General features: G+C 37.5%; 2 protein-coding genes across 3 annotated transcripts in view; both read left to right on the plus strand.

Annotated features, from left to right (window-relative positions):
• The first annotated feature begins 1,443 nt into the window (after positions 1-1,443).
• shbg (sex hormone-binding globulin) lies at positions 1,444-7,188 on the plus strand. The gene is made up of 8 exons (XM_067369288.1): positions 1,444-1,603; positions 2,824-2,915; positions 3,065-3,254; positions 5,066-5,227; positions 5,316-5,475; positions 5,552-5,688; positions 6,478-6,664; positions 6,842-7,188. Exons 1-8 carry the CDS (start codon positions 1,523-1,525, stop codon positions 6,997-6,999), a joined length of 1,167 nt encoding a protein of 388 aa, XP_067225389.1. The 5' UTR covers positions 1,444-1,522; the 3' UTR covers positions 7,000-7,188.
• Positions 7,189-7,696: 508 nt separating this feature from the next.
• Positions 7,697-20,578, plus strand: part of neurl4 (neuralized E3 ubiquitin protein ligase 4) — a 38,034-nt gene continuing 25,152 nt past the window's right edge. For both annotated transcript variants that reach the window (XM_067369014.1, XM_067369015.1), the window contains exons 1-4: positions 7,697-8,466; positions 17,759-18,275; positions 19,279-19,344; positions 19,441-19,871. In XM_067369014.1, the coding sequence (XP_067225115.1) occupies positions 8,302-8,466; positions 17,759-18,275; positions 19,279-19,344; positions 19,441-19,871 (1,179 nt within the window). In that variant the 5' untranslated portion in view covers positions 7,697-8,301. The remainder of the gene's footprint in view (positions 8,467-17,758; positions 18,276-19,278; positions 19,345-19,440; positions 19,872-20,578) is intronic.

A 20,578-nucleotide genomic window follows, 5' to 3' on the forward strand; every position in this document is an offset into this window, starting at 1 on the left:
AAATGTATTTTGTACCTAACCCCTAAAGGCTATATATTAGTATCTATGTGTACTAAAGGTACACATGGTGTCCCTAAAGGTACAATTTTTGCACAGTGTTATTTTCTCTGTTTTTTCATTGGTTTTCTTCAAGTGATAACATTCGCATACATGATGAGAAGAAACCAAAAACGCTTTATAATCAGCATATGTTCACCTCTTGATGCATCACTTTGATACTGTAAATGTGGTCTGATGTTGCATGATCACCAAACAGCAAAGTACAGTCTGACTAAGATGATTGTTTGCTCTTTTATCTGTTGCTGGTTTGAGTGGCACAGTGCTCGACAATCAAACAATTTTTACCATGAAAACACTCTGCTTGTAGGGCAGAGTAGTGACACAAATTTCATGATTTTATTTGATTTCTATTGTGGTGTGTATCAGGTATGTGAAACACAGTAGGCCTACATGGCAAATTTTCTCAAGGAAAAAATGTCTCAACTAATGCTGTAAACCATATAGGGAACCCCAGTTAGAACATTACTATAATAGTAAACACGTTTGATGTTGACGCTGGAGCTGGCCAATACAGAGTTGCCATTCTGACGTAGAACACGGAAGCCTGCACCGCATCAACTGCGTAAGAGACTGACAGGGAAGAGAAAAAAAGGATGAATAAAGTCGTTATTTTGTTTTGTTTCTGCGTACGTATTCTCGTCACTTCATAACATTAAGGTTGAACCACTGTAGTCACGTTAACTATTTTTTACTACTTCTCTGGACCTTAAATGTGGTAATTTCAGTGCTTTCTATGGGAGATAAAAACCTCTGATTTCATCAAAAATATCCTAATTTGTGTTCTGAAGATGAACAAAGGTCTTACGGGTTTGGAACGACATGAGGGTGAGTACTTAATGACAGAAATTAAATTTTGGGGTGAACTAACCCTTTAAAGAGTGCCAAAACAGTATTTATTGCTTGAATTTTGTAATAAAATGGACAGAATTTGAAAGCTGAGACTTTGTTTTATTTCAAAAGAAATTAAGCACAAAGCTTCTTGTGATTTTTGGATGGGAGGCGTGCTACAAAGTTTTGTTTATTCATCAACTGAAAACAGCATAAAGATATATGTTTGGGATTTAATTGATATTGGTTAATAAAAATGAGAATTATTATTATTCGATTAAAAACGATAAATTGATATTTTTAACCCAGCCCTATATGTTGTATGAGACTTTCTTATTTTAGAAAAATGAACAGGGGCAATAGTCTGGAAACACAAATATTTTTCCATACTTATCCAGACCTGGAAATTAACTAAAATCAAATTCCAAACTGCATAGGAACCCTCAGCGTACAAAATACCTACACACTCAAACAAACAAGCCCAAAATCAATATTTTCCGGTTGTGTGATGTCGACATCTTTAGTCTCTTCCGGGGAGGCTGTGTGCTAGACTGGAGTTTACTCACTTCTCAGATAAGAAGAGAGAGAGTGAGAGAGAGGTAGTCTGACAGAGTCTCTCCAGAGTTAAAAGAGAATGAAAAATTTCAAGGAAGCGGTCATACTATTGTTAGGCCCGTACCTGATTCTGCTGTACAGGGGAGTGTCAAGTGATCAGGTGAGTATGAGATCTCTGAAAGAATGGTCTAAAAAAAAAAACAAACAAATATTTTTAACTAGCGTTTCAGAAGCTACAAGAGATATATATTCACCAAGGCCTTTTGTTTTTAATATGTTGAGAAACCAGTGCGTTTTTACTATGTTACATATTATATGTAAGTGTAAAACTGCAGAAGCAAATGTTACCATGCAATTTAATTTTCAAGAAATTGAAAAGTAAATGCTACATGTTGACAGCACACATACAAATTAAGATTCTATGTATACTGAGGCTTACCTGCTTGCTTCATCCATTTCACTCACTTTACATTAAAAATACTGGTAATATCAGAATAATTAGATTTATTTATATAAGCTTTACTATGAAATTAGTTGCCAATTGATGCCAAAAAAAAAAAAAAAAAAAACTTTCTTTGCCTTTTCTTTAAATAAATTCTTAAATTCAATTACATCCCTCCTGTTAAATCAATTTGGATAAAATGTAAAGTAATAAACTATTTAATGGAAATATTATATTAAAATTAAAATTATTCAAGCCAATATCATTGGTTAGATATACAATAGATAATAATATACAATCTCTATGATTTTTTAAAAATTTTACTTCCAAATAAAATGAACATTTTAGTTATTTGGATTTATATAAAACATTTTATAAAACTATAGTTTTTATAATTAATTTAAAATTATTAATATATATATATATATATATATATATATATATATATATATATATATATATATATATATATATAATTTTATTAATTTTTTTTTTTTTGTAATAATTATATTTTATTATATTATATTATAATTATATTTTATATTTTATAATATTGCATGTTAAATAAGAACAGATTGGCCTAAGCACCTGCTAACGTGTTCAAATTCTATATTAGAAAACTTATTACATATGATAGAACATTGCAGGCAATGTATATTTTGAGCTGACTGGCTGGCCAGGAAGCAACTTTAGCTGACAAAGTCATTGCACCGTTGGCGTATTCGACTCTGAATTCGCTGAACCCTGGTTCCACACTTGCCCGGGGCAGCAGTATTTACATTGGCGGCTTGTCTGGGATATCACAGACGCTTGTGTTTACCTAGCTTTTAGCGAGAGTGAGAGAGATATGTCTAAATGTAATCTGAGTATGCTTGGCTGCTGTATGTTTGATGTATGATGTCAAAATCATTCTCTGGTTTTTGGGATGACTGAGACAGATATCCGGCAAGGGAGTTGTCAATCTTGCACACAGACAGTCCAAATGGACTCCCTTAATGCAGACGACTGCAAATCTCTCTGACATCACAAGGTAAGTTGATTTGAAATCTGTGAATTTCGCTTTACTTTCTAAATTGTAGTTCCTTTGTGCTTCGCTGCAGTAGTTGGTAATCGTGTATCTAATTTAAACATACAGAACATCACAGTGGTAGAATTCACTGTCTTACCTCACACATACAGCATCAGATCTTCCTTTGAGTTTCGGACCCTTGACCCAGAGGGGGCCATCTTTTATGGAGACACCAAAGAAGGACAGGACTGGTTTGTGCTTTCATTGCGTGATGGCATACCTGAAATGCAGATTGGGAAAGCAGACATCTTAGTGAGCATAAAGGGAGGTCGTAAACTCAATGATGGGGCCTGGCACTTGGTAAATAATGTTTATCTTTTTTAATCTCTACTGATTTCTCTAAAACCTGATAGCAATTTAAAGCAACAACCATTTGTGTATGCTACTAGTTAGGGCTCTGTGAAATTTTTAAATGTTTTTGAAATAAGTCTCTTGTGTTCACCAAGGCTGCATTTACTTGATCAAAAATACAGCAAAAACAGTTATATTGTTAAATATTATTACAATTTAAAATAACTGCTTTGTATTTAATATATTTTAAAATGCAATTTACTTTTTCAGCAGCCATTACTCCAGTCTTCAATGTCACATGATCCTTTAGAAATCATTCTATTATGCTGATTTGGTGATAAAGAATAATTTCTTTATATTATCAATGTTGAAAACTGCTTAATGTTTTTGTAGAAAAAAGTGATAATTTTATTTTTAGGATTCTTTGATGAATAGAAAGTTCAAATATCAAATAGAAATAGAAATATTTGAAATAGACTTCTTTTATAACACACACACACACACACACACACACACACACACACACACACACACACACACACACACACACACACACACACACACACACACATATATATGTACACTATATTGCCAAAAGTTTTGGGATGCCTGCCTTTACGTGCTCTTTAATGACATCCCATTCTTAATCCGTTGGGTTTAATATGCAGTTCGCCCACCCTTTGCAGCTATAACAGCCTCAACTCTTCTGGGCAGTCTTTCCACAAGGTTTAGCCTTTCCTGTGTGTTTATAGGAATTTTTGATCATTCTTCTAGAAGCACATTTGTGAGGTCAGGCAGTGATGTTGGACGAGAAGGCCTGGCTCGCAGTCTCCACTCTAGTTCATCCCAAAGGTGTTCTGTCGGGTTGAGGTCAGGACTCTGTGCAGGCCAGTCAAGTTCCTCCAAACTAAACTTGCTCATCCATGTCTTTATGGACCTTGCTTTGTGCACTTGTGAGCAGTCATGTTGGAGCCGGAAGCATGAAATTGTCCAAAATGTCTTGGTATGCTGAAGCATTAAGAGTTCCTTTCACTGGAACTAAGGGGACAAGCCCAACCCCTGAAAAACAACCCCACCCCATAATCCCCCTCCACCAAACTTTACACTTGGCACAATGCAGTCAGGCAAGTACTGTTCTCCTGGCAATCGCCAAACCCAGACTCGTCCATCGGATTGCCAGACAGAAAAGCGCGATTCGTCACTCCAGAGAACACATCTCCATTGCTATAGAGTCCAGTGGCGGCATGCTTTACACCACTGCATCCGACACTTTGCATTGCACGTGTTGATTTAAGGCTTGGATGCAGCTGCTCGGCCATGGAAACCCATTCCATGAAGCTCTCTACGCACTTTTCTTGAGCTAATCTGAAGGCCACATGAAGTTTGGAGGTCTGCAGCTACTGACTCTGCAGAAAGTTGGGCGACTTCTGCACACTGTGTACCTCTGTGCTCTGACACCCGCTCTTTGATTTTATGTGGCCTAGCACTTCGTGGCTGAGTTGCTGTTGTTCCCAATTGCTTCCACTTTGTTATGATACCACTAACAGTTGACCATGGAATATTTAGTATTGAGGAAATTTCACGAATGACTGGACTTATTGTACAGGTGGCAACCTATCACAGAGGGGTGTCCCAATACTTTTGGCAATATAGTGTATACATATATATACATATACATATATATATATATATATATATATATATATATATATATATATATATATATATATATATATAAGCTCTGTTTAGAACATTTATCATTTCATAATCATTCATTAGGTGATCAATCTTCTAAGTATTCTCTGATGATTTTTGGACAGCTGGAATTGCGCAGTGAGGGCAAATTTGTGGTGCTAGAGGTAAACAACAAGGAAGAGCTTGTAGTCGGTCTCCATTCTAACCTGACAGAAGATGAACTAACAGGAAAGATACGTCTGGCTCTTGGTGGCATGTTGGTGGACAAACAAAAGCTCTTCCATCCAGTAAGATTAACTGTTTTTTCCAATAATATTTTAATTGAAAAGTGGAAAAAAATAACATTGACTGACCACAGTCCTTTTTATTACTCAGTTTGAACCGGAAATGGATGCCTGTATTAGAGGAGGGAACTGGCTAAATCTCAGCACCCCCTGGGTTAGAGACTCAACATGGGAACCCAGGCCCTGCTTCTCTGAGATCAAGAGAGGGAGCTATTTTCCAGGAACTGGAGTGGCTATGTTTAATACATCTGGTGAGTGAAAAATCATGTATGTTTAAACTTGCATTGCACATGAGATAACATTATTTTTCCATGCACGTCATGACAGATCTTCCGGGAATTAAGACAGAAGAGGCTGGTATCACAGTCGAGATCTTTGGCTCTTGGACCGGGACAACGCTGAGTCTCCAAAGCACAGGATTTCAGTATGTTGTGGGAGAGTTAGATGTGCATAAAGATGTCAAGGTATATATACAGTAGACAAAAGTCCATTAACAAAATGGTCTTAGCATTTAAACGATGAAACCACTAATGATTATTTCACTGAAAAACTGATGTATATTAACACCTGATCCTCTTACTTTCATTTAAATGGTCTATTACAAGCAACCTTATCATAACATTGAGAAATAATGTAAATAACGGAATAACTAACAATGAGAAATAATGCTAAAGCATTTATTAATCTTAGTTCATGTTCATTTCAACAATTACTAATGCATTATAAAGAATATCTGTTAATATTTATTAATGGACCTGTGCTGACGCATAACCTGATTTTGCTGAGTTCAACATGTTCCTGGGTCAACATTTTTGTTGATCCTGGAACAACATTCAAATCAACCAATCAGATTTGAGGGACAAGTTTACAGATTATGTCAAGTTTAGGCTTAAAATCATGAATCGGTGCTTCTACATCAGTGTTATTCATCTATCATTTCCCTCTGATTTTTGGGATAACTTATGGGTAGGGTTAGGTTTAGGTTGAGGAATAGGGTTAAGACTAAATTTTCAGACTAGAATGTTGTTCCAGGATCAACAAAATATGTTGACCCAGGAACACATCTAACTCAGCAATATCAGGACGTGCTGTGCTGACATGAACTAACAATGAACATTTGTATTTTTATTAACTAACATTAACAAAGATCAATATATACTGTAACGGATGCTTTGCTCATTGTTAGTTCATTTTAGTTAATGCATAAACAAAAATTAACTAACTGGAACTAAGTATTATCTGCACTGTAACAGGAGGTGCAGTTGGGCCTGAAAGAGGGATCGGAAACTGTTGCCCTTCCCCGTGAACCTGCAACACTTACTTTCACCATACTGAAACATTCACTTGTGGTAAACAGCAAACCAGAGCTCAAAACGGAAAGTCTGGACTTTTTCACCATGTGGAAAAAGGGGATGCTTCTGACTTTTGGGGGAGTGCCAGGTAAATTTGCGAGGTGGAAGTGAGCAAGAATTTCCGTGCTCAAGTACTCTTCCATTCACCAATATCCTCTATGTTCTGTGTTAAATTCTTTATATTTAACTTGTAACTGTCAAGTAGACAAGTGTGTCTTATCTCAGGGAGTATATAGTCAATTCTCTGAACTCTTTTTTTTTTCAGGTGACAGTGAGGCGGAAAAGAGTACACATTACCTGCGTGGGTGTCTGGAGAAAATCCTTGTCCAGGGCCAGGTCATTGATCTTGATCGGGCATTGTACAAACACACAGCGGTGTCATCTCACAGCTGTCCTACAGAAGCAATAAATGAACTCACTTAATAGAGATTTAAGGCAATAATCTTGGCAGGCTAAACTCTAGTATTCCCTTCATGTTCCACTCATCTTAGATCTGGAATAGATAGGCCTGTTTAAAAATGCTGAATGTTCAGGTGACCCAAAAATAACCTCCAAAAATGTACTGATGGGCTGTTATGTTACATTGAGCAATAAAATACATTCAAAATTAAACGGTACGTCTTTCTAATACAGTAATTTAATGATTGAACAAGGAACATCCCATTGAACTGTTTACAAACACATCTAAAATTGAATGTTTATCAATGAACATCTTTCAGTGAACAAAATAAATCAAAATAATGTGGTTTCATTAATTTTATCATTCCACAAAACCATGTGTTAGACTGATAATGAATCTGATGAGCAAATCTATATTTTTTCAACCCAACTCCTTTGTTTTACAATAGATAATTTAATATCTATGTATACTAAATACAAAGAATTGAAAATTATTTTGACACTTTTTGTATAATTTGACAACATTACTGCTTAACATGAGTTAAAAATAGTCTAAACAATAGTCTAGAAGTTATGTTTTACCTAAAACGGTTGTGGTGGAAATGACACCACTGTGGGTCAAAATATTTATGTTTCTTTGGTCATCATAGTTAATACTTAATATAAGCATGGTGGATTTTCATATTTTGAGAGAAGGTTTTTGTCTAGGACAACACTAATAAAACCATAAATAAAAAACACTTTAACACTTAAAAAAAAACAAAACAAAACAAAAAAACATTTTATGTATAATATTAATATAGCAAAAACGAAAAAAATAAAATCTGGAAACAAAGTCAAAAACCCATCTACAATGTTGCCTTCACGAGCTTCATAAATCAGTTATGAAAGTTTATCTGTAATCTACTGCCATCTAGAGGATTTTTTTCAACAAACGTAGTAGTGGCCACACATTTAAAATGGGGTTATTATTTTAAAACAATTTCTAAGAACAGCTGATAGATTTGTAAACGCCAATATGATATAATATTGTTCGTCATTATATGTGACCTGTGGCGAATTTGTCTGTATTTACATATAACCTACCTCCATTACATTTATCCATTTTTATCAGCCCTTGCTCGTTTTCTGCATTCTAATATAAAAAAAATAAGTATTCATTTTTGTTGCCACATCTAAAAATCGTGTTCTGTGTGTAAAACGTTGAAGTACCACTGAAACTGATATGCCAAAATATACCCATAGCCGAGCGCGAACTGCCCACAAGCGGCACTCAACTGTCGCAAAACGACGCTTGGTGTCGTGCACCGCGCCGCCCGTGCGAAGATGGCGGCTGAGCTGCACCCGCGCAGCGGAAAACTGATCGGTTTGTCGAACTCCAACAGAACCGCTCAACGGAATCAGCCGGTACAGGAATTCAATCACGGCCTGGTCCTCAGTCGGGAGCCGCTGAGGGACCGCGATGTCTTCACTGTCCGCATCGACAAGAAGGTAAACAAGCATGTCCCACCAAAAAGAGAGAGAGAGAGAGAGAGAGAGAGAAAGAGATCGAGAAAAGGGTGTGAGTGTGTGTCTGCAGTGTTTCATTACTTAAGCATGAGGGTCTGTCAGAGCTTATTCTTAGGTCATGTGTGGTGTGTAGGTTTGTGGATGTCTCAGGACGTGTGTGCTGCGGCTTTGCAGTGATCTGTCATGGTTTGTCAGTGCTGTTGATGTTTGGATGCTGTCCTGCCTGGCTATTCCTGGACTGTCATGGGGTTAACGAGATGAATCCGTGTATGATCACAACGGCCTCGATATACACAGCATATTTTTGAGAAATTCTACTATATGTCCCTTCGGAAGCTCGTGTAAAGTAAACACCGTTTGTGATGCCGTTAGCTCCTGATTTTGGCTCATTCCAGCGAATCGATTCATTTGAATTCTTTCAAATTCGTTCTCTGATTTGTTCAGTGACCCTTTCCGCAGGTTACATCAAGTGTCTCTTCCTCTGTTATGAGCGAGTCACTGAATCACTCAGGTGATTCGTTAAAAAATGACCAAAACAAGCAGAGCATGGTGACAGAGAACAACTAGGAACATTGTTCCAGGCCCTATGACTAGAGAGGGGCCCGCTCTTTGGGACTAGGGGAGAAGGGGACCAAACAAAATCTTTGTCCCAGGCTCCATGAATTTTAGCATTACATTTTTTTTGTTTACAAAGTATACAAAGATTGTTTAAGCAAACAAATACAAATCATGTATTTTTTTTCTCCATTTTGTGAGACAATCAGTGACAACAGTAATAACCTAGATACATAATAAACATAATTTATACATCATAATTATGTAATAATAATGCCTTTTTTGGTTAGTTCATGAAGAAATTATCCCAGTTTTGTTGTGACATGTTAGCAGCTTCTGTTTTTTTTTTTTTTTTTTTTTTTTTAAACCCTCATGTCGTTTCACACCCGTAAGACCTTCATTAATCTTTGGAACACAAATTAAGATATTTTTGTTGAAATCCAATAGCTCAGTGAGGCCTCCATAGGGAGCAATGACATTTCCTCTCTCAAGATCCATTAATGTACTAAAAACATATTTAAATCAGTTCATGTGAGTACAGTGGTTCAATATTAATATTATAAAGCGACGAGAATATTTTTGGTGCACCAAAAAAACAAAATAACGACTTATATAGTGATGGCCGATTTCAAAACACTGCTTCAGGAAGCTTCAGAGCGTTATGAATCAGTGTGTCGAATCAGCGGTTCGGAATGCCAAAGTCACATGATTTCGGTAGTTTGGCGGTTTGACAAGTGATCCAAATCATGATTCGACAACGCTTCTGAATCTTAATGAAGCAGTGTTTTGAAATCTCACATGAACTGATTTAAATATGTTTTTAGTTAGGGCTGCACGATATATCGCATGAGATTGTCACGCGCATTTCATCAATAAAGCCGGTTCCCTGATTACCGCTAAATCTCCATCACCTTCTTTCAAATGGAGCAGCATTTAATAGACATAGCCGTAGATCACTGAAAAGCCACGCAATATCGCGTTCATATCGCAGATGAATCGCCTTCGATAATGAACGCGATATTGCGTGGCTTGTCAGTGATATACGGCTCTGTCTATTAAATGCCACTCCATTTGAAAGCAGGTGATGGAGATTTAACGGTAATCAGGGAACCGGCTTTACTGACGAAATGCGCGTGACAATCTCATGCGATATATCGTGCAGCCCTATTTTTAGTACATTAATGGATCTTGAGAGAGGAAATGTCATTGCTCCCTATGGAGGCTTTCACATCGGATTTCAACAAAAATATCTTAATTTGTGTTCCGAAGATAAACGAAGGTCTTATGGGTGTAGAATGACATGAGGGTGAGTAATAAATGACATTACGGTCATAACGGTATATATTCCTTGTTAGTGTTAGCTTCACATCCACCTTGCAGCTAACAGATTAAATCAGATTGATATATCATTTTACTAGTTTCAAAATGATAAGGTTTTTTTTTTATGTTCTCTGCTCTCAAATTCTCTTAGTATTGTTTCACATCTTTTTTAGACTGATAGACAGCTGATTCATGTAAACATGTTTAAAAATGTTTGTCTAGGATATCTTACTTTTATCCCTCTTAATACATTTCAATAGATGGTTGAGCAGCATTTAGTTCATGTTGGTAGTCTTTAGTGCTGTCAATGGAGTTTTCATTAAGATAGACCTTGCTGTCTGCTCACTTTCCTTATGGCTTTACAGCAGGTCATCTCTCACACAGCCACTGCCTCTTCCATTTGATTTTGTTTTGTTTTTTGCCAGTGTATATAAGTGTCTTAAAGAGACTATGATTTTAATAGTGAAAAAAATAAAACCAGTGATTCATTGATCAATCAAGGTCATAAGAATGAATTTAGACGCAAACTTATGATCTCATATGAGGTAAGATATATTATGGTTCTGACAACCAGAGAAGGATGGTGTTGTATTAAAACCTTGTTTTTTTACACATTGGGTCAGTATAAGATAACTGAATTTATCATGTAGTGGTGAACAGATGGCAGGCTTTCCAGAAAGGTTTCTGGGAAAATAAGTACAACCTAATATGCATTATCTAAGCATGTGTACACATGCGTATACATTTGTTCTTGAAATCATGATTCACCAATAACTTTATTCTAAATTTAGGAAAAAGGTAAGAAAAACTGAAACTGCATGTATGCAAAAATCACATACTCTGGGTGGCCTTATAACCATGTTAAGATGAAATTTTATATCTAGATATTTCATCTTAAATATTTTTCATTATATGCATTGAAAAGTAAGAAAAGCTGTGCTTGAGCTGTAAGGTTTCTCTGTATAACAGTGCAGATATGTACAGCTGGCTAATCAGAGGTCTATAATCACTGATTATGGGTTTGTAGGTGTTTATTGTGTTAGAACAGTTTTGAGGATGGCACACTTGGCATTGGTTGACGACCTTGCTGCGCATGCTGGTATGTGCGATATTGACATTGACAAAAAATGACATCTTAATATTTTGACGATGACAGTGATTAGACAATATTTTGCTGAGTGTGTTATTGTGCTGGTACCTTGGCAGGTTTAGGACTGCTGTGGACAGCTGACTCCTAAACTTTTGTTATTCTTCATATTTTGTGCAATGGTGCACAGCAGTGACAGGTATTACATTTTCCCATAAGTTATCTGCATATTTTTTTCTCATCTATTAAATAGCCTATTCATCAATTATTTTATTGCATCATCTATTTATGCATCAATGAAATCAGTATCAGCAAAATCAGTCTTTGCAATTCAGAGCAAACACAAGCAACATCTGGCATTTAGATGTATTTATATACACTGTTTAATGCAGCTCATAAATGCATTTAACCTGCAGTTACAAATGCATAAATACGTTTTAAAAATAAAATGTTGATGATATATGAAATTAATAATCTCGCTCCCTCCTATCTGACTAACCTACTTCACCCTTACACTCCTGTGAGAGGACTAAGATCGGAGGGAAAATTACTCCTAAAGATCCCCAGAACCCATCTAAAGACAAGGGGTAATTGAGATTTTAAAGTGGCTGGCCCCACACTCTGGAACAATCTTACAAACTCGATTAGAATGGCTTCTAGTTTATCTGAGTTTATGCCTTAAAACTCATCTTTTCTCTCTTGCATTTTGTATGTTATATGTAGGTATTTCAGTATATGCATGTATACATATGTATGTGTATATGTTTGTACATGTGTGTGTGTGTATATTGTATGTGAGTTGTATGTGTATATAAATGTATGTATATATGTGTATTGAATGGTTTCTTGCATATTTTATGTACTCTACTCCTCTCATTGTTGTACAGCACTTTGGTCAGCCCTGGCCGTTTTTAAATGTGCTTTAGAAATAAACCGAACTTGAACTTGAACTTGAACTTGATTTTGAAATAAAAAATTTCAAAGCTTTAAATATGAAACTAAAACTGCCAGTCACTGTTCGCAAGTGAATCATTGTGACATTAAACCGATTCGTTCAAATGGTTGTTCATTTCAGGAACAAAGCATTGATGTGTGTTTGATTTGAAGCGGCACTGCACTGCGATCGGTGTATGATATAATCGAGAGATTTATTAGAGAGCAGAGGGTTCTGTATGCTTTTGAATCGTTCTCGCTGTACTTTGATGTCATACACTGATCGGTCTGTAGCGCCGCATCAAATCAAACGCACCTTTTGACTTTCTTAATGAGTGAGTCATTGAATCATTCATTCAACCGATTCATTCAAATGGACTGATCCATTCAGTAATGAAACACTGCTGTGTGTTGCTCAGAGACGCAAAATATTTTTATTGTGGCTTTGTTTGGATATATTTTCGTTGGCGAAATAGAGCAAAAACAGATATTGTGTCTAAAATGTCACTTATGCTAATTGATTTTATATGACAGTTTAATAAACAATATCACATTTGCAATCATGCTGATATTTGGAAAACTTTCAAATATGATGCTTAACTATATATTTACATCATACAATATAAATAGAGCCTAAAAGACAAATACTCAAACAGGGGCATTTTTACAGCATTTTAATAGAGTAAATAACGCAGTGCACTCTAAATGCGCACAAGCAGTAGTCTAACTTAAACCGGAAAGACTACATCACGCAGTGCATGCACTTTCTAGGGGTGCTTTTGTTTGTTTTTTGCAAAGTGAGGGACATTCTCGATAATATCAGATTGCACATAATTAAAACAACAATTACGTATCGTAGACAATGTATCCCACACCTCTAGGGCTGGGCGATATAGCGATATAGGCGATATATCGCATGCAATTGTCACGCGCATTTCGTCAGTAAAGCCGGTTCCCTGATTACCGCTAAATCGCCATAACCTGCTTTCAAATGGAGCAGCATTTAATAGACAGAGCCGTAGTTCACTGATAAGCTATGCAATATCGCGTTCATTATCACAGATGAATCGCATTCGATAATGAACGTGATATTGCGTGGCTTGTCAGTGAACTACGGCTCTGTCTATTAAATGCCGCTCCATTTGAAAGCAGGTTATGACGATTTAGCGGTAATCAGGGAACCGGCTTTACTGACGAAATGCGCGTGACAATCGCATGCGATATATATCGCCCAGCCCTACACACCTCTACTTTAGAGAGCATCATATGTTTGCCGAGAGTGATGAAAGGCTGTGAAGGAAAGGCATGTGGTCACTCATTTAGTACTCCAAATTCATTAACATGAAAATTGGGATAAAGTCGGCATGAAACATAAGTTGCGATAGTCTTTTGTTCCATATTTTGATGTATATCTGAGAAAATTTGCTTCTTGAACAAGAAAATGTGAATTTTTGCATATGCATGTTGTGAATTAGATGATGTAATTTATTGTGAGAAGTTCTCCTGTGCTTACAAAAACGAAATTACTAGTGAATGAGACCCAATAATCTTCTAATTAGTCAAATCATGGTACTGCCATAATACTTTCTTGATGTCATCTGGAAAATAAAAATAGCATTTATAGGCTGATGCTGTATACATTTGTTTTTCCCTCCTGCATCTAGTCAGCTCCTACACAGAATGCTTGTTAGAAAATGGATTTAGAAGAGGATGTGTTTTAGACAGATTTGATAATTTAAATGCAATCTGAACAAGTTACTTTCAGTTTTATGTGGCTATGAGCTGGAAATTGAGGCTTGATAAAGGAAGTGCACAGCAAAACAGTTTTATTCATATTGTGCCTTGATATTATTCCTGTTTCCTGTATGTTTGCACTCTCTCTGTTTCCTCACTTCTAGACAGAGGGGAAAATGACAATGAAGCAGATTACTGGTCACTTATGTAACTAGATTAGAGAAATGAGTTTATCACATTCGATGCCGCCTGTCCCTCTTCTCAGCCTGCCTTAACCCAGATACACACGGCCCTGCTCCACTGACAAGCTACATACCATAAACATAAAGGCATTTGACGAATGCATTGATGATGCAAATCTAGAGACAACATTTCATAGAATGGTTTGAGATGGAGATTTGTTTCATGGAATGTTCCTTTATAAACGGCATCTGTGGCATGTTAATTGCATGTTAACCCTTTTTACAAAGTCTTTGTTTTGTATTGGGGGTCTGCTAGAATAGGTTTTGAATGCTTGAATGTTCATTGTTGCAGCACCTCTCTTTCCAGTCTGTCAGTAGTCTCGCGTAGCCAGCCCTTCAGATTGACGGCAGAAGGTCTGGACTCTATCGCAGCTTTCATTGGCCAAGGACCACCAAAGGGGACGTTTGACTGACATGTAACGCAACCAGTCTCAGTTCGCTTTGTTCCGGGTCATGTTTAGGGGCGTGAAAATGTAAAGTCGATGTCCCTACAATAACAGACGGGCATGTATCTAATAAATTATTCACTTACGAATGTTGTGCAAGTTTACTGCAACAATGGAGCTGCAAACTTTACATACTTTTGAAAATCCAGCGTATAGTTGATCCTGGAAAACGCTCGTTGTCACACTTGTAAACAGGACGGCTTCTCTTTCCATGAGGGAGTTTTGCGTCACGGCATTTGTTTCCAGGCGGATCGTTAAAGAACGTGACACACACGTCTCTTGGACATCCTGTAGAATTCAACCAACCAGATGATGACTTCCAGTGTTTCCAGTTAAGTGTGCCATATGCATCAGACGTTCAGCCAACGATCAGTGGCCGTGTTGTCTGAGGCTGAGACTAGTTTGTTAGTAATGCTCTGTTTAGTTTCTTTCTCTATTAAGCCCCTCCTTCCGAAAAGTGCAATGTGCTCTTATTGGTCAGCTGGACTAGTGTGTTAGAATTGGTGTACGTTCCCAGAAGAAAACTCAAGACTAGAATCGAATCATTTCAAGGAGTTTAGAAACCGTTCTTAGGTCCTCTTTTAAAACAAACAAGTATGGCTTGTAGAGTAATGCAAGTAATGGAAGTCTGTGGGCAAGAAAATGAATAAACATTAAATTATTGTTTTGAAAGAATAGCCAGTAGCCAGATGACTTTCCTGTGTTGACCATGTAATGCTCATAAACCCAGTATATTTCATACAATATGTGCGAAAGGATACCCACAAAGGAAGTAACCATCCACAAAGTACTGTTCTATTGAAGCTAACCCCACACACAGGAAATACATTGACGCATAACTGTTTGTCTGTCTAAGACAGTAGTCCCACCACTAAAAGGATGATTTAGACAGCTTTTATAGCTTGGATAATACAATTTTGAACAGAAGAAGCATTATAATTTCTTGAACAGAAATATGAGTCACATAGACTTCAATAGTGGATTACTGTAAAAATGATTCTTCTTTGGATTTAGCATCATATATAAGCTGTTTTCTTGGTTCAGTATGGCTCTATTTAAGGGCAAATATATATAAATACACTTCCATTCAAATGTTTTTGAAAGAAGTCTCTTATGCTCAAATTTTGATCATACAGAAAATCATTCTAATATGCTGATTTGGTGATTCAAATGTGTAAATCAATAATGACTTATGAGAACAGAGAGAACATCAAATAAATGTTACATTATTCTGTAACTTGTAAGCTGATATTACAGTCTAATTTAAGCTATCTGCCGGCTGCAAGGTGAATGTGAAGTTAACAAGCAGTATATTAATGCAATGAGCATCCACATACAGAGGCAGCAACTTTCACATTTTGTGCAACAACATTAATAACAACTCAAACGTAAATTACGAAGCCAGTGTTTTTAAAAAAAATATATAAGCTGCTCACGTCACAACAAAACTAGGGGTGTGTGTGTTCACACTTGTTATGTTTGATTCGATTAAAACTAACCCTGTGACTGCTCTGTTAGTGTGTTTCTTTTGAATAAGGGTGTATTCACACCTGTCTTGTTTGGTTCGATTGAATTGAACCCCCCCTGGTGCGGATCTTTTGGGTAGGTATGAATACAGCAATCGGGTGTGAACCAAACAAACCTGCTGAAGAGGTGGTCTCGGTTCCAAACGAACTCTGGTACGGTTCTCTGCTTGAATTTCTGTCCAATGAATAGATGACCTTAGCACATGAGTGGTTTTGTTTACAAATTTTGGTTCACGTGCAAAAAAAAAGCAGTGTGAAAGCGAATCACACCAAAAAAAAACAACAACAATATTTTATTTGGTCCAGACCAAAGCAAGTGAAGTAGCGGACTTTTTTGGTGTGAATACACAGTCACACTATGTGTGGACGCTGCTATCTGAACCCTGGTCCGCACCAAACAAGCGGACCAAGACTGCTGAAAAGATGGGTCTCAGTCCGCTTCCAAACGAACTCTGGTGTGGTTCGAATAAAATATGAGCTCAACAAAGGCCAAAGAAATGTAAACAAAACAGGACATGATGTCACAAGAGGAGGTGTTAGCTCCATCATATAGTTTGTATCAAGTTCCGTCACAAAATATACGTCATAAAAAACATTTCTTTTGTTTTATATCTTTAGGTTCTGTGTTAAAATTAACAGTGTGAACACTAAGCGAACTGAGGGTGTATTCACACCCGTCTTGTTTGGTTTGATTGAATCGAACTCAAGTTTGTTATCCCCCTTGGTCCACATCTTTTGGGCAGGTGTGAATACAGAAATCGCACTAGGGTACGGACTAAACACCTGTAACGAGACCCAGCTGAAGAGATGGTCTCGGTCCAGTTCCAAACAAACTCTGGTACGGATTCTCTGCTTGAGAATTTCTGTCCAATGAATGCATGACCTTAGCACAGGTATGTGTTTTTTTTTTTTTTTACACATTTTGGTTCACTTGCAAAAAGGGCAGTGTTAAAGTGCACCACACCAAACAAAAAAAAATCAACATTGTATTTGGTCTGGACAAAAGCAAGTGAACTAGAGGACTTTCCTGGTGTGAATACACCCCAAAACTAAACGATCTAACTACAAGTGTGAACACACCCTCGCATACATTGTTCATGAACGAACTAAAAAAAGCATTATTATTACATAACTATTATGTGTAAATAATATTTATTATTTATCTAGGCTATCACTGTGGTCACTTATTTTGTCATTTCACAGGTAGTTATTGAGAAAAGACAGGTGAACATAGGATCATAATATGTTGCAGACCTGGCTTGAACGTGTGCCACTCAAATGAGCACCAAGGCTCAACACAACATGATCGCATAAACTAACCACTGTAGATAATTTATAAAGGGAGAAATCAATGAAGATAATAATTGGGATAAACGAACTGTAATTTGACTAGCATTTAATTAACTCGCATTTCTTTTCCCTTTGTTCCAGGTTAACTCTTGGAGTGGTTCTATAGAGATCGGCGTGACTGCACTGGACCCAGCCGGTCTGGAATTTCCCAGCAGTGCTACAGGGCTGAAGGGGGGCTCGTGGATCGTGTCCGGCTGTTCTGTGCTGAAGGACGGCCGCTCAGTCCTGGAGGAGTACGGTCGTGACCTGGACCAGCTGGGGGAAGGGGACCGTGTGGGGATCCAGCGGAATGGGAAAGGAGAGCTGCATTTGTGGGTGAATGGGCAGGACTGTGGCACAGCCGCCAGTGGACTTCCTTCTCGTTTGTGGGCTGTGGTAGACCTCTATGGGAAGTGTACCCAAGTGACTGTGGTAAGCTGCGAACCCCCATCTGAAATGGAAGGGGACGAGAATGAAGAGGTGGAGGATGAGATGGTGTCGATGCAAGCGGTGTCCATAATGGCAGATGCTTGCCGTAGCCACGATGATAGGGCTGGAGCTGTCGTGCTGTCTGCAGCTGGTGCTTCAACAGCAGTGATGAATGGATCAGCAGAGGAAGGTAAAACTAGACCACATAGTAGAGTGATGGAGAAGTCTTCATAAGTACTTGAATAACGTAATATTGTATCTATCATTTATTTAAAGATGCCCTAGAACATTTTTTAAAAAGATGTAATATAAGTCTAAGGTGTCCCCTGAATGTATCTGTGAAGTTTCAGCTCAAAATACCCCATAGATTTTTTTTAATTCATTTTTTTAACTGCCTAATTTGGGGCATCATTATAAATGAGCCGATTCAGGGCTACTGGCCCTTTAATTCTCGTGCTCCATGCCCACGGTGCTCGCGCTTGCCTTGAACAGTGCATAAACAAAGTTTACACAGCTTATAACTCTCAAATGGATCTTTACAAAGTGTTCGTCATGCATAGCATAATCAGTGAGAGTTTTTTTCATCATACATTATGTTTTTAAATGAATTGCATGTCATTTAGCAACACAAGGCATCCAGTTTTTATTAATATATTCTAATATCGATCTAGATTACTGCAAAGTGCAACAAGTCTCTTATTTGATTGTTTTAACCAAGTAAAACAGTGCTGCATTACACCTACACAACGAAAAGAGCAGAAGCTGCTGACTGCAGCAAAAGCATTAATAAAAGTTCCGCTGGACTCCCGCTGCTCTCGGCCCACCCTGCTTCATACTTCAAAATGTTAATAAAACTTCAATACATTAGCTCATCCACGAACATGATTTCTGCCTGAGTCCATTGGATTGCTTTCCATCAGCTGTGGAGGTAAAGACAACAACTCCCATGATTCCACGCTCATTCACGGCATCATCAGGCTACGCCTTTGTTTTGAATAAGCGACCTCTAGAGGGAGAAAATCACATATTGTGCCTTTAAAACCAACATGAAAAAAAGAGAGTACATTTCTAAGAATCTGGCACCTGAATTTTTACTTTTTGAAAGATTTTTCCATTACTTAATCAAGGAAACTCTAATATGTCATTGGCCCAATTGTGATGAACAAATGTTCACTGTTTATTTTTCTCATCAGTGCCTGAGGTGTCCAGGACGCACAGTCGGCCGGACAAATTTCCAAACAATTTTGAGCCTGATAGTGGTAAGTCAAAAACCAGCACAATTTAGTAATCCTTAATCCGCGATGCCATTGTGGTTCACTTTATCTTTTGCTCTTCTTTTCCTGTTCTCCTCACAGTTTTGACTGAGCATCAATTATTTGATGTGTTCAACAATGCCATCGTCTCTCTGTATCGTTCAGAGGATGAGGGTGGAGAGGACTTGGGGGTGGGAGGTGGAGGAGGCTGCTCGGACTCCTCGAGGGGTGGCACAGGAAGTAGCGGTGGAGGCAGAGGAACAGGAAGTGACAGTGGCATTGGTGGCGGAGGGACAGGCGGTGGCAGTAGCAGCAACAGCAGCCCAGCGGGGAGCTCTGGTGGGGCAGCGGGACTGGGGGTGGCCGCTGGCGGCATGACGACCAATGACGCACTGCTGTTCCATGAGAAGTGTGGCACGCTGATCAAACTAAGCAACAATAATAAGACAGCGGAAAGGAGGAGGCCACTGGATGAGTTCAATAACGGAGTCGTTATGACCAATCGACCACTCAGACACAATGAAATGTTTGAGGTATGAGCCTTTACATTCTAAATGTGATGACAGCCTTTATTAGATAGGAGTTAATTGTGATATTTTAGGAGGATTTTATGTGCAAAAAAAAAAGTATTAGGGAAAAATATCAAATTTTTACTAAATGTAATTTCTAAGTATAAACAAAGTAAAGGTTTCCACTTTTAATTGTACAGTATTTAAGAATATTTAGTATTTACCAAGAATTCTATCAAGTGTTTTAAAATAAAAAGTAATTTGTATTCTTTAAAATTGATTACTGAAATAGCTGAAAAGAGTAGAAAACACTTTGTCATTAAAGTAGCTATTTATTTTTTTATTTAATTTAATTTTAGTAAGGCAAGGCAAGGCAATTTTATTTGTATAGCACATTTCATACACAATGGTAATTCAAGTGCTTTACATAAAAAATAATAATAAAAATAGAACATAAGGAATAGAAATAACAGTAAAAACAGAGAATTTTGCTATCTGGATGGAAGAGCTAGGAGGTCTCAGGGAGTTTGTTGTTGTTGTTGTTGTTGTTGTTGTTGACCATCAGAGTGGATCTAAACGGATCTATCCATCAGAGTGGATCTAAACGGATCTATCCATCAGAGTGGATCAGAAAGGATCTTCCTCACACGACAGGACTGCTATCTGTTAAGGCACTTCAAACTGATAAACACAGTTTCAATCTCCCCTTTTGCCAAAACACCTCAAACTGC

Source organism: Chanodichthys erythropterus, chromosome 19 (assembly GCF_024489055.1).
Source record: "Chanodichthys erythropterus isolate Z2021 chromosome 19, ASM2448905v1, whole genome shotgun sequence".
Lineage (NCBI taxonomy): Eukaryota > Metazoa > Chordata > Actinopteri > Cypriniformes > Xenocyprididae > Chanodichthys > Chanodichthys erythropterus.

Coding starts and splice junctions, on each gene's coding strand:
- shbg (XM_067369288.1), top strand. CDS start 1,523: ATGAAAAATTTCAAGGAAGCGGTCATACTATTGTTAGGCCCGTACCTG. Junction 5,228..5,315: donor AACAAAAGCTCTTCCATCCA/GTAAGATTAACT, acceptor TTTATTACTCAG/TTTGAACCGGAAATGGATGC. Junction 6,665..6,841: donor GACTTTTGGGGGAGTGCCAG/GTAAATTTGCGA, acceptor TTTTTTTTTCAG/GTGACAGTGAGGCGGAAAAG.